This window comes from Nuphar pumila, chromosome 2 (assembly GCF_984573655.1).
Source record: "Nuphar pumila chromosome 2, dmNupPumi1.hap1.1, whole genome shotgun sequence".
Classification (NCBI taxonomy): domain Eukaryota; kingdom Viridiplantae; phylum Streptophyta; class Magnoliopsida; order Nymphaeales; family Nymphaeaceae; genus Nuphar; species Nuphar pumila.
In genome coordinates, this window is record NC_143250.1 from 103025950 (window position 1) to 103039311 (window position 13362).

At 42.6% G+C, this 13362-nt stretch overlaps 1 protein-coding gene across 1 annotated transcript; it reads left to right on the forward strand.

The window, feature by feature from the left end:
• Positions 1–9000: 9000 nt before the first annotated feature.
• Positions 9001–12909, forward strand: LOC149846478 (auxin efflux carrier component 4-like). Its single transcript, XM_089996362.1, has 6 exons — positions 9001–10722; positions 10831–11116; positions 11270–11355; positions 11483–11640; positions 12108–12184; positions 12297–12909. Exons 1-6 carry the CDS (start codon positions 9414–9416, stop codon positions 12361–12363), a joined length of 1983 nt encoding a protein of 660 aa, XP_089852488.1. The 5' UTR covers positions 9001–9413; the 3' UTR covers positions 12364–12909.
• The last annotated feature ends 453 nt before the right edge of the window (positions 12910–13362 follow it).

The following is a 13362-nucleotide window of genomic DNA, read 5'->3' on the forward strand; positions in this document are numbered from 1 at the left end:
TACCAGACAAGTGGAGCCCCCATTGGTAGCCATAGTCTGACAACATTGGTCCTAAGAAATAAATTATACGTACATGCATAGATATTCATGCCCAAATGAAATCTTAGTTGCCCATGTGATTATGAGCTAATTATCTAAAATACTATGGTATTATTGTTCCTATCATTAGACACTTTTTTTTTTATAATAAATGTTCCTATCATTAGACTTTTCGTGTCCCCATGTGATGATGTGGCCATATGCATGCATTAGCATTGAGGCTTTACTTTTAGCCAGAGAGTATCTTTCACCGGATCGTATCATTTGTTGTCATCAATAATCCATTGGACCAATCGTCAAATCGAGCCTGCGTAGCAAAAGAGAAAAGGGAAAAAAGCAGTGAAAAGAAGGATCATTCCTCAAAACTGAGATTTGGGTATGGACTACAAACATATCACCTGCATATATAGAATGCTACAAACAAGTACCAACAAAAAACTAAACCAACCTCGCGAGGATATACCCCCTATATATCTTTAAGTGCTTCCATTGTGAAAAGAAAAGGGAAAAATTGTAGGTCCAAACTTGATAGAAAAAGCAGTCTCTCTGTTCATATCTGTCTGGTTCCCTTTACCATCTTTCATTATCTAAACCAGGGGCACCTTGGTGTTAATATTTCTTTTTTGTAAGGCAAGCTGCTGCCAGTTATACAATTATACCATTGGTTTTTGAACCTGCAACGTCCTAACACAAGGTGAAGTGCACTAGCTGTAGGGATGGCAGTGGACCCGGGCGAAGGTAGGGTACAAGGTCTCCACCCCCGGCCCCCATCTCAAAATTTTACCCTCCATCTCATCCTTTATTCCTGCCCGGGTTTTGATTTTAACCTCCATTCCCGTTTTGTTTCCTCCATCCCCGATCCAAACGGGGTGAGGTGGGACGGGGCTCCATTTCTCTCCAGTCCACTACCATCCCTAAAGATATTTTAGTTATTTTACTAACAGATATCGGGGACGGGGCAGAGCGCGTAGGGGAAAAAACGTAAGTCCATATCCGCCTCCATCCCTGTACGGGTTTTGATTTTAACCTTCATCCCTACCTCCATCCTCATTTCATGTCCTCCATCCCCGGTCCAAACGGGGTGAGGTGGGGCGGGGCCCGTTTTCTCCTGGTCCACTGCCATCCCTAACTGGCTGCTCCTACCAGACAAGCGGAGCCCCGGTTGGTGCCTTGGTGTTAATATTTGCTAAACTTGATTGTACCTACAGTCAATTTAGCAAAACCCCATTTTTTTTTTTGTATTTTTTCATTAAATATAATCTTATAGATGTGTTATGCATGCTCCGTTTAGTAGGAATCAGTTCTTAGATCGCCCGAGTATAGTTTTTTTTTTCCAGCGATGCCAAAAAATAAGTAATTGTAAATGCATAAAAAATTTCCAATGCAAAATGACAATTTTTTTATTGACAAAATACGATCCAAAGAGTCGATTCCCACTAAAGCAACTGCACCGAACACATCTACAAGGTTAAATTGGGTCCAAATGACTTTCATCGTAAGATCCCAACTAGATTAATTATAGGTATAGTTGATCGTAGCAGATATATCCCTAGGGGAGTTATTCTTTGATAATGTCATCGGTTTGTTCAGGTCTCTCCTATCGTGTGGGGTCCTCATGCCAAAGCACAACAGTGGTACAGAGACTGCCGTTTTGTAAGCAAATTGAAAATAAGGGCCTCTGCCAAAAGGATATTGTATGTATGTAGTTGTTAGAAAGCACATACTAACGTTTCTAATGACGCATGATTCCTACTCTGTCCTAAAGTGTCCTGTTAAGTACTAACCAAGGATCCGTAGTGATGGTCTATCCATGTCCTCCATTTTTTACAAGTCTTATTTGGGGGAGTAGCACGGTGCTGACGTTTAATATTTATAGGGGATCAGGACATGCATTAATGGTTTGGTAAAGTCTTGTTTGATCCATATAAGCACTTTAGCCTTCCTGCTACGTGCATATGCATGGGACAGGTACAAAAGCAGAGTTATGTGATAGAAGTTACTTTTTTAGAGCAAACACTTGGTTAGTTTTAGGGTAGGTTTGGTTGCTTGTGAGGTGCCGTGCAAATGCGATTCACTTTCTAAATCTCATGAGAGTTCGAGTTCTAACACAAATGAAAACTCTAATCTCATAAGGTCTCATTTGCAAAGGCTTGCTTTTGGGGTGCTGTGCACAACTCTCAGGTGCTGTGCAAATGAGATTCACTTTCTAAATCTCATGATGAGAACTCGAGTGATCACTAGATCGAGAATAGGCAAGCTGGGGTTACGCAGACCCCCTACCAGTTACAAGAAGATGAGCGAATCATCATGGCAAAATTCTTGAGGAAAACAGTCCGGTAGTTTATCCTTCAAACACCCTGTTATTCAAGAAAAAGAAAAAAAAAGGGCAACTAGCTAGTTAGTTTTCATTAACAAAGTGGTTTAGTGCACGCAAGAGCTCCCTTCATCTGATAGGGGTGACTTGTGAAAGCCACCTTGCAGCTGAAGAGACATCAAGAGGTCCAAACCCACACGAGTGTACTCCTTGGTGGGCAAAGGGGACCTGAGGTATTATTAAGGATGCAAATGGATCAGATCCGGAAGAGTTAAATACATGGGAGAGTCTAGATCAGGTTGGAACAGCCAAAAATCATAAAACCCCAATACTGGATCCAACCCAATTTGCTTCCCTAGGTATTATACAAAGCTCCATCGACAGAGAACTAATGAGGTGGTTTTCTTTAATTATCCAAAAACAAAGGGGCAGTAAATGGAAAGGATCAAATGATCATGAATCGATAGACCAGGCTTATAACTAGGGCTCAAAGGTGGAGAAAAAGTTGGCCTAGTCTTGACAAACTTGTACTTGGGTATTCAGACACCCCATTGTTGAAGTACGTTGGTATCGATAATTTGAAAGATCCACTGACAGTTGTGAGTCTTGTCAAAGCAAGACCCAACTAAGCTACTGACTTGTTCATTGGCACCATTGCATGTCTAGGTGAGAAAAGCCAGGATCGTGCATGTGAATGAATGACCGCCTTCACCTTAGGTGAAGCATCCAACAAAGTCGAGCTACAAGGTTTAACTTCCTCAAATGACAGTATTTTATTTTTAATTTTTTAGTTATATTTTAGGGTCAAAATGAGTCATTTTTACTTTTCAGATTAAAATTAAAAGATATTTTGTTATTTTTCAAAAAAATCTGTTTAATATTTGTAGCCAACATAGAACACATAATCTAACTCAAAGTAACTAAACATTTTACAACATGATTATGCTTGAGATTTTTTATCATTTTTTAATCATTTGAATGCTAGTAACATTAAGATAAATGGTCTAAAGTTAGATACACACACGCAAATATATATAATATGTGGCCACTAGAATATGATAACTGTAAATATATGATAACCAGACTATGAACCAAGATTTTCATGAGTTTTTTAGATTTTTCTTAAATTTGGGTGCTTGGTTTTAAAGGGACCATCTCTTGAATCATCTGATTGTGATGCATAAGTAGGATTTTTGTAAATATACTAGCATCCAAAAATGGTGTTTTTTTTTTCTGATCGAAAAAGCATGATGTAACAATCGATTCCTAGCAAATGAACCAAGCGGAAGAAATCTTCAGGTTCTCTCTCTCTCTCTCTCTCTCTCTCTCTCTCTATATATATATATATATATATATATATATATATATATATATATATATATATATATATATAAAACATTTGGGCATGGCACCATGGCTGCTCAATATAGCCTGCTAGAAATCATAGGTATGAACTGCACTGACTAATCCAACCTCATGGATGCCTTTAACATGATATGTTTGCTAGAAATCACACCTTGAATCATATTTTTTCTGTACGAAAATATGATTTTTTGAGCTGTATAATGAAATTTACATTGCAGGCCATTGATTTTTTCAAGCAATCAAGACCTGCTTACACATCATAATCACAGAATCCAAATCCATTTTTTACTAAAATAAACCATGTAGATCACATCTGTAGATCTGATCTACCGAAAAATAAAAGGGCGAAAAGATGGTGTTTTCCATTTATCATGACGTAATGGTGCTATGGGGGCAAAATATTATCCCTGCATGTAACAAGGGGTCAGAGATAGAGGGCCTCTCATTCAATTAATTAAAAGAAAAGATTTATGGTGACGTAAAAAGAAACCCACTTGAAGGTTGATTCTTGTAAAGTTTGGAAGAGAGAAAAACTCTCACAGGAGAAGAAAGTTTTGCCTATCAGAGTTTTTGATATGAAAAGTTATTCAAAAGAAAGTTTTTTGCTTGTTTGTGTAGCATGAGAAAAACAAAATGGGAAAATGTGAAAAAATGAGAGAGAGGACGATGATGGTGAGATGGATGGTGGTGTTGATGGTGAGATGGTGGGTGGTGAGGAGTATAAAAATAAATTTTCTATTAGTAGGAAACATTCCTCCACCTCCCTCATGGAGGAATGTTTCTTATCAAAAAGTGTACTTTTTAAAAAAACTGTCAGCAAAAAATTCTATTTCGCTTGGAAATGTTGGAAAATCTAAAATGATAGATTTTTGATTTTGCATCACTTTTCCTACATCTTTCTCGCTTCCAAGCCCGTAGTGCATAGACTTTTTCATCCTATTCAAAAATAATGAAAAAGATGAGAGAGAATCGGGTAAAGATCCAAAAAAGATACATGGCAGTAGATGTTTACAGTGTTGGCAAACTTAGTAAAACAGAAACCACGATGCCCTCTGCAGATACTTTGTCAGTGCATCATGAACTCAGGTTAGCCTTTTGCCATACTTGCACACAAGCCAAGCATATTCCATCCAAAAAATGCTTGTTTGGGCACTATTCAAAAAGAGAAGAAAAGCTTTCACCTAGAAAATGCAATGGAGTAGGCAATATTTTAGTGGCATTAGAGAATGTCCTTTGCGTGACAAAAGAGAACAAGATCCTGAAATTACTAAAAAAGGAGGAAATCCACGGTGAATAAATTAAGCACTAATGCGGCGACGATCGAGCACTATAGAGATGAAAACCAAAACAAAACTTCTCTTTTTAGAGGCCACTACAAAGCTAGTGCTGACTTGGTCTTATCCTAGCCTTAGAGGGTTAGCTTGAGATTGGCTGAGGCTGAGGACACGTGTCAAGAAGCCAATGGTGAGCAAAGGCTGTGTTAGAAGTTTGGGGAATTGGGTACCCTTAATTCATGGGACATTTTAGTGGTGTCATAATAAAGGGAAAGTATAGGACCAATTTGAGAGGGGAATAGTTGTCGGCTTGTAGGGTAGGTTGAGGGCAACTTGGGGAAGGGGGCGACGCCGGGTTTGGGACATCAACAAAGGGGGCAATGGCATCGTGCTTGAGCCAGGGGTCCATGCGGTGCGCGGCCGGTGGGGTGGGGTTAGGGAGACAAGGCACAGCTCCACACCACAATAGACCAATTCCTAACATGCTATATATATATATATATATATATATATATATATATATATATATATATATATATATATATATATATATATATATATATATATATATAGAGAGAGAGAGAGAGAGAGAGAGAGAGAGCTTCGAACAGCACAAATTTTGACCATTAAAGGAGCGTTTCGTGTCTCCTTTTGCATCATTTACTACGCTGGTTCTACTGGTTTGTTGGCTCGTAGCTCCTTTTTCTTGTTTGTCATTTCCAGGCATGGTATATTATAGTGAAAGTTGCTGATTCCCAAGAACAAAAAAAGTGAGAGAGATAGAGAGTGGCAAATATTCAAACTTAAGAACACGGCTCTTATGAACCCCTAGCCTACGGTATGGATCGATCGGATGCTGTATGGTCTAATGAGTTCTAGACTTGTAGTTTCAAAAATTTGATGATTAATTAAGATGATTAGCCCGTCTGAGATACTTTGCCATCCTCCCCAACATAATGATAATGGATAGGCCAAAAAAATTTATTTATTTCTTTATTTTTTAAATTGTTGATGATCAAAAACCAGGTTTTACTGTTTTTTGGAAGATCACTTGAATAAGAATAAAACTAAAATCTTGGTTTTTAAAGTAAAATTAGGTTTCACAAAAACTTTGTTCTGCCCCTTGTATCCCAAACAAAGCATTAAGTTATAAATGGCACTGAATCCTATCAAAGCCTAGTGAAGCTACTTGCACACCAATGCTAACTTCTATTATCTTCTGGCAAAAACTCTAGTTACAGGAAAACAATAACTAGATTGGAAAAGATTAGAAAAGGAAAACCCGGATATTAATATTTCTAGGGTGTTTGTTTTCACCTATTTGTCTTGAAAAATGAGATTTAGGGGATATTGTGCATACCAACACAGGCGGCAGGTATGCAGATCCAGTGATCGGACCTGGGTAATTTACAAAGTACTTCAACACAGAAAATCACTCAACGTGTAGCCATCTTCTGTGTGTTTGTGTTTTACGTGGAAAATCGTTACGGAGTGATTTTCTGTGTTTGTCTATACACAGCTGGGCTCGGTCACCTAAACCACGCCTCTCTAAATTCGGCCATTGAGGTTCCTAGCCTCTTTTTACCTTGTCCAAGGTGGTAAACCCTAAACCTTTTAGATAGGGGGCGTTTGCATGTCACGGAAGGGGGTGTCATGCCTGCTGCGGAAATGGAATCGAACTCCTCCTCGTGGGAACCGTTTCCGCAGAAAACCCACGTTAGCATGCCCGTCAAGAGTTTTCCGTGAAAACGGTGGATTCCGCTATTTGTGTTGTCACTGTGGGCCCTGCAGAAATGCACACCCATCAATGTGTTTCCGAGAAAAACAGCCCACTTTCCATGACACAAACGCACCCTTAGAAAGGAGCGCAGATCAGGGGTAGTGGTCCCTCCAATGCCGTTCATCCATGTGATCATGAATGACATCCAACCACCACGGCCGTTCTCAGCCGTTCATTTCAATTGATCTCTACATACCATTCATCTAGAGTTTGAACGGCTCACAAGTATTTTTTTGTGGGGCCCACCTAAAACACAAGAAACCCAGCACAGTGACTTGATGGACGGCATCGGAGGGGTCGTTCCCTTAGGGCTACCTCCGACCTGCTTTATAATTAAGTGGGTTAACGTACCAACGGGCCTCGGCGTGTGTGGTAGGGGTTGACTGTGCACGTGTCCTTGTGGTGGGACGTTGCAGGTTCAAAACGCAGTGGTAGGACGTTGAATAATAACTAGTGGGGCTCTCCCTAACCCTAGCTTGCCTCTCCAAAAAAAAAATAAAAAAATGGGGTTAACGTTCTTGATCATTTTCTTCTACCTTTTCATGTACATAAATAAGAAAAGGACGTGTCTTGATAACAATGATCGAGGTGGTAATGAGATGTGTGTATTGGAATCTCTTGGGCGAGAGATGAGAGCAACAGCTGTGAAATGCCCAAAGTGCCTTTCTTATTTGATGCTTAATTGTTAAGATAAAAATATTTGATTATTTGAGCCACAAATTTTTTAGCAGTGAGCCTAAGCTGTCAGACCAACAGTCGGGGCGGATCCTGTCAAATCGCTGGGTGAAGTTAGCAATCTCACACAGAGTTTACAACCACAAACCCCACCCTTCTGTGAGTCCCACTTGTACTGAGCTGCAGTGATCTCGAACCGAGTACCTCACAAGGTAAATCACTAGATGCCACACATCTAGTACTGGGAAGGGGAAAGGAGGGCTGGATGTAGGGATGTAAACGGACTGCATCTAGTATTCCATGGAATAGGGTGCCGTGGCATGCAGAAACTGAATCGGACCCCAGAGGAACCATTTTTGCAGAAAAAAGGAGCTCCAGCGTGTAAAATGACACACACCCATCGAGGCATTTCTACGATGCCATGTTTGTTTTGGCATTGTGGGCTCCGCAAAAATGCACGTGTCCATCGGTGTGTTTCCACGGAAAACCCAAATTTCACAGTACTTCTGCTGAAAAGGAATCAGACCCCCCCAAACAGAAAACGTTTCCGCTGAAATGAGGGGTCCAGCATTGATTTCGGACATGCGTTTGTGTTGCAGCTGTGGGTCCTGCGGGAAAGCCCCAGCTTTCTGCGGCACACAAACGAGCCCTTAAAGTTATAAGAAACAGACTGTCCCAATGGTCTTAACCAAGTGAGGGTCAGACCTGGATAGATTCTAGCCTCGATCACACTTTTACAGCACGATGCCATAAAGTGTAAGGATACGAACCAAAGATATGGCCTCTCCTTTCCATCCAGTTAACCAAAAATACAACAAAACCAGCTGGGCTTGTACTCCCCCCTCCCCCCTCCCCGCCATGCACGTGTGCATGCTGACCCACCAACCAATGGATTGACCTAAAAATTAGAGAGGATAAGCCTCCACTTGCTCCGTATAGAGAGAGAAAGAAATCTAGAGCCAAGACCCATCGATTGCTTTAGGCTTAAATAATGAACAGTGAATTTCTTGTTTGTTTATAATCACATTCAGAAATGATGGAAATCTGCCTCGCTCTCTCTCCATACCCACCTGGAAGGTCAAGCAAAAACACGACAAAGTACACACGAAAAGCCTGAAATTAATACTAATCTAAGTTGGACAACGAGGAAAAGCAAAGCAGAAGAACAAGTAGTGAAAGGGCAGATCCCCAAAGGATACCCCAACTTTTGAAGGGCAGCCACCCCCCCCACAACCAAAGGATACCCCAACTTTTGAAGGGCAGCCCTGCCCAACCACCCCTTAATCAACCAAGCAAGGACAAGGAAGGACCACTAACACGTCATATCATACTCGGCTGAGTGGTCGACGGGGGACCCGGGTCGCAATCGGCGAGTCAGAAACCCCGTCCTACCCCTGGGCCCCACCCTCGTGCAGGCCTTTACCGTCCACATTGACCAAGCCACGTCACGGGTTAAGAAAGAAATACCTAACCTAACCTCAAGGTTGGTTACTTTCCCCCCCCCAAACCCTCCTATCATCCCCTATAAATTCTTCCACCCCAAAGCCCAGGACTAAGGTTTAAGTCTCTCTCTCTCTCTCTCTCTCTCTACAACCCCAACCAACAACAATTTTCTCTTCTTACTCACTCCTCCCGTACACACATATCCACCACCAAGCTAAACCAGACCATAAAACTATAAATTCCCATTAAAAACTTTTGCCTTCCTTCCAAGTTCCACCTCCTCTTCTTTCTCACCTCCTCGTTCCTTCTCTGTTAGGTGTAGAGCCATCAAGGCTTAAATCGAATCATACCATCTATAGCTGTACAATTGGGAGGGCACACACTCTCCCTCTCTAAAATTCTAGTGTTTGTGGGGGTGTGTGTACATTTAGTAGTAGCAACAAGCAGAAGCTCTAATCCTCCTCCCCACTTTCTGTCTCCCTCTCTAAATCTGTTTTCAGTTTGTGAACTTTGAAGTTTGAAAATGATCACAGGGAAGGATCTGTACAGCGTCCTAACGGCGGTGGTGCCGCTGTACGTAGCCATGTTCCTGGCCTACGGCTCCGTGAAGTGGTGGAAGATCTTCTCGCCGGACCAGTGCTCCGGCATCAACCGGTTCGTGGCGATCTTCGCCGTGCCGCTGCTCTCCTTCCACTTCATCTCCACCAATGATCCCTACGCCATGAATTTTAGGTTCATAGCCGCGGACACACTGCAGAAGCTCATCATCTTGGTGGCGCTCGCGCTCTGGACCAACCTCTCCCGACGAGGCAGCCTCGATTGGATGATCACCATCTTCTCCCTATCGACCCTCCCGAACACGCTGGTGATGGGGATCCCGCTGCTGATCGCCATGTACGGCGGGTACTCCGGCAGCCTCATGGTGCAGGTGGTTGTGCTGCAGTGCATCATCTGGTACACCCTCCTCCTCTTTCTCTTCGAGTACCGCGGCGCCAAGATGCTCATCATGGAGCAGTTCCCCGAAACCGCTGCCTCCATCGTCTCCTTCAAAGTCGATTCCGACGTCGTCTCGCTCGACGGCCGCGAGTTCCTGCAGACGGAGGCCGAGGTCGGAGACGACGGCAAGCTACACGTCACCGTCCGGAAGTCGACGTCGTCGCGGTCCATGGGCCTAGGCTCCATGCCTTCAATGACGCCCAGGCCGTCGAACCTCACCGGCGCCGAGATCTATAGCCTCAATTCCTCCCGGAACCCGACCCCCCGGGGGTCCAACTTCAACAACACCGACTTCTACTCCATGATGGGTGGTGGTGCACATCCCGGCCGCCACTCCAATTTCGGCCAGACGGACATGTACTCCCTACAGTCCTCCCGGGGGCCGACGCCGCGGCAGTCCAACTTCGATGAGCAGCACAACGTGAATTCCGCGCAGTTCGGCATCTCGGCCGGGAACCATTGTGGCTACGCTGGGAGGAGCTTCCCCCCCTTGGTCCCGGAAGCCAATTCCAGCAATAACAACAGCCAAGTCGCGGCCTATCCCGTGCCGAACCCAGAGATTTCGAGCTCGGCGGGGAAGGTTCAGAAGAAGGGGATCTCAGACCAGCAGCAGGCTAGATCTCCCCAAAGGAGCAATCCCAACCACGACTCCAAGGAGCTTCATATGTTCGTTTGGAGCTCGAGCGCCTCGCCGGTATCGGAAGCCAGCGGCCTACATGTGTTCGGCCGGCAGGATTTCGGCGGCCCCGAGCAGCAATCCGGCAGGGGCAATCATGGTGCTAAGGAGATCCGCATGTTGGTCTCCGACCACCACCCACCAAACGGTGATACCAAAGGTGGTGGTTGTGAATTTTTTCCTGCTCCTCCTCCTCCTCCAACTTCTACTTCCTTTAATGTTTACAAGAAGAATTTAATCATCGGTAGTTTATTTTTCTTATGAGCAGATCCGGAGGATTTTGCTGTTGAGAACTTCAGGTTCAAGGGAGGAATGGGAGAAGGAGAAGAAGCACTGGCTATGGAGAAGGACGGTCCAGGGTTGGCCAAATTCGGTTCGAGCTCCACTGCTGAGCTCCACCCCAAACCGGAAGATGACTCGAGGATCAACAAGCAGATGCCACCCGCCAGCGTGATGACTAGGCTCATTTTGATAATGGTGTGGCGGAAACTCATTAGAAATCCTAACACTTACTCCAGTCTCATTGGTCTTACCTGGTCACTTATTGCTTTTAGGTAATTCAAATTCAACCTTCCAATGGTTTCCAAATTCCAACAGTTTTGGTTTTGTTAAATTGGAACTGTGGAACTGGTTGTGGTATAGTGGTAGTCTTTGTCAAATTGGAACTGGATTTTACTTGATTCAATTTTTTTCTATGTTTGTAACAGGTGGCATGTGTCAATGCCTAAAATAATAGAGAAGTCCATCTCTATACTGTCAGATGCTGGCCTTGGGATGGCCATGTTCAGTTTGGGTATGTGATGATGTGAAATATTTTATTGTAGTTCAGTTTTTTCTAGGGGTCTGTTTTGGACATGAAACAAGTATTGAGGTTTACCTTTTTTGTTTCTTTTTCATGATGGGTTACTTGCGTCTGTCAGGCCTTTTTATGGCTCTGCAACCCAAGATCATCGCGTGCGGAAACTCTGCTGCTGCATTTGCTATGGCCGTTAGGTTCCTTACAGGCCCTGCTGTGATGGCTGTTGCTTCGATCGCTGTTGGCCTCCGTGGCGTTCTTCTCCACGTTGCAATTGTTCAGGTGCTTACAAGAAACCACAGAAAAAAAAAGTCACTACCCTCTCTTTCTCTCTCTCCATATATATTTGCTAGTAAATGAAAATGAAGATAAAAAACTAATTAGTTAGAAATCATAGTTCTAAGTTGTATAGACTCCACATAGATGTGTTTAGCATGGTTTGTTTGCTAAGGAGCAAGCTTTGGATGTAAAAACTTGAATTTTGCTTTTATGAAATTATGGCACACTGTGGGCCAATAATTTTTGAACCCCTTTAAAAACATAATTACTTGTAATAATCACATAATTCAAAACATTTTTTCTACTAAACAACTATATAGATGACATCCGTAGCATTTGATCTACAAAAGATTAATTTTTTTTTGAAGAAAAGAGCGATTTCTGCTCAATAATTCTTTACATTCATTAATAGCCAATGTTTACCCATATATATCTGTGAATTTATGGATTGCAATTTGTTTCTTGCATAGGCTGCGCTACCTCAAGGCATTGTTCCATTCGTGTTTGCCAAAGAATACAACGTCCATCCTGCGATTTTGAGTACAGCGTAATCCACCAAAACCATGACACCAATGTTTACTTTCTTTGGTGCAGAGCACTGTTGTATCAAAATCATGACCTTGATTGGTTTCTTTCTTGGATTTGTGAAATGGGTGCAGGGTCATATTCGGGATGCTGATTGCTTTGCCAATTACACTCGTCTATTACATTCTCTTGGGATTGTGAAGAAGAGGGAGGGAGGAAAGAAGAAAGAAGGAGGAGCTCGTGGGAGAGGAAAGTGGGTCAGGTTCCTCGTGGACTCTAGTCAACTGCAAAGTATCACTGGTTTGGTTCGTGAAGAATTTCCCTTTTCCGGCTGGCCGGTGCTTGAAGGATATTCTTGAGGCAGTTCTAGTTTCCGGTGGCCGAAAACTTAAAGAAGAGTTTTGGAGAAGGATTGATTGATTGAACATTTAACCAAAGAGATTTCTATAAAAAAAGAGAAAAAAAAAGATGACATCCACCCCATTGTCAAGTAGCATGAACGTCTTATGAACGGCTGAAACAGTTATTAGACAGGGATTGCCATGTTCCGGAAAACAAAGAAAAGGGTCCCCCTCTTTTACTACCTTTATTCTAAGCCTAAAGAGAGAGAGATTTTGGTGGATGGTGTGACTTGTGTATTATTGGAAGTGTAGTGGCTGTGCATGGTGCAGAGGAGCAGCTTTCTGGCCCCTAATGTAAGCATGAAAATCAGTGCCAAAATTCACGCAGTAAAAAAATTTCTCTAAATTTATTGATGTGTTTCTTGGACTTTTTTGCTTCGTTTACCAGGAAAGAAAGAAAGAAAAAGTGATGAGAAATTTTCACTAGGTTGGTTGTTTTCAATCAGCCATCCTGCAATAATTCCCCATGTCTTCTTCCTTTCATGGTCGCAAGATTACTCAAAGGACTCCTGCACCCCCACGTGATTGGTTATTTCATTTCAATATGTGGTTGTAATTTGCAATATAGATTTTTCTTTTGATTGTTGTTTTTATTATATAATTATTAGCGAGGAATTGATAGAACTTCTGCAACCACACGGGATTAGTATTTGCCTTCACAGGTAATAGGCAAAGGCTGTGTGGTCTGTCTTAGAGTTTGTGGTTGGTGTACGAAAAGAGAAGCCGAAGAGGTTTGGAAGGAAAGTTCTAAAAAGTCATTAATTATATAATCTTTCTTCAATGTCGATGTGATCACCCC

Bases quoted from the DNA above. Each gene is read 5' to 3' on its own strand.
- LOC149846478 (XM_089996362.1), top strand. From the start codon at position 9,414: ATGATCACAGGGAAGGATCTGTACAGCGTCCTAACGGCGGTGGTGCCG. The intron at 10,723-10,830 runs GTGGTGGTTGTG...TCTTATGAGCAG, and splicing joins ACCAAACGGTGATACCAAAG to ATCCGGAGGATTTTGCTGTT. The intron at 11,356-11,482 runs GTATGTGATGAT...TGCGTCTGTCAG, and splicing joins GATGGCCATGTTCAGTTTGG to GCCTTTTTATGGCTCTGCAA.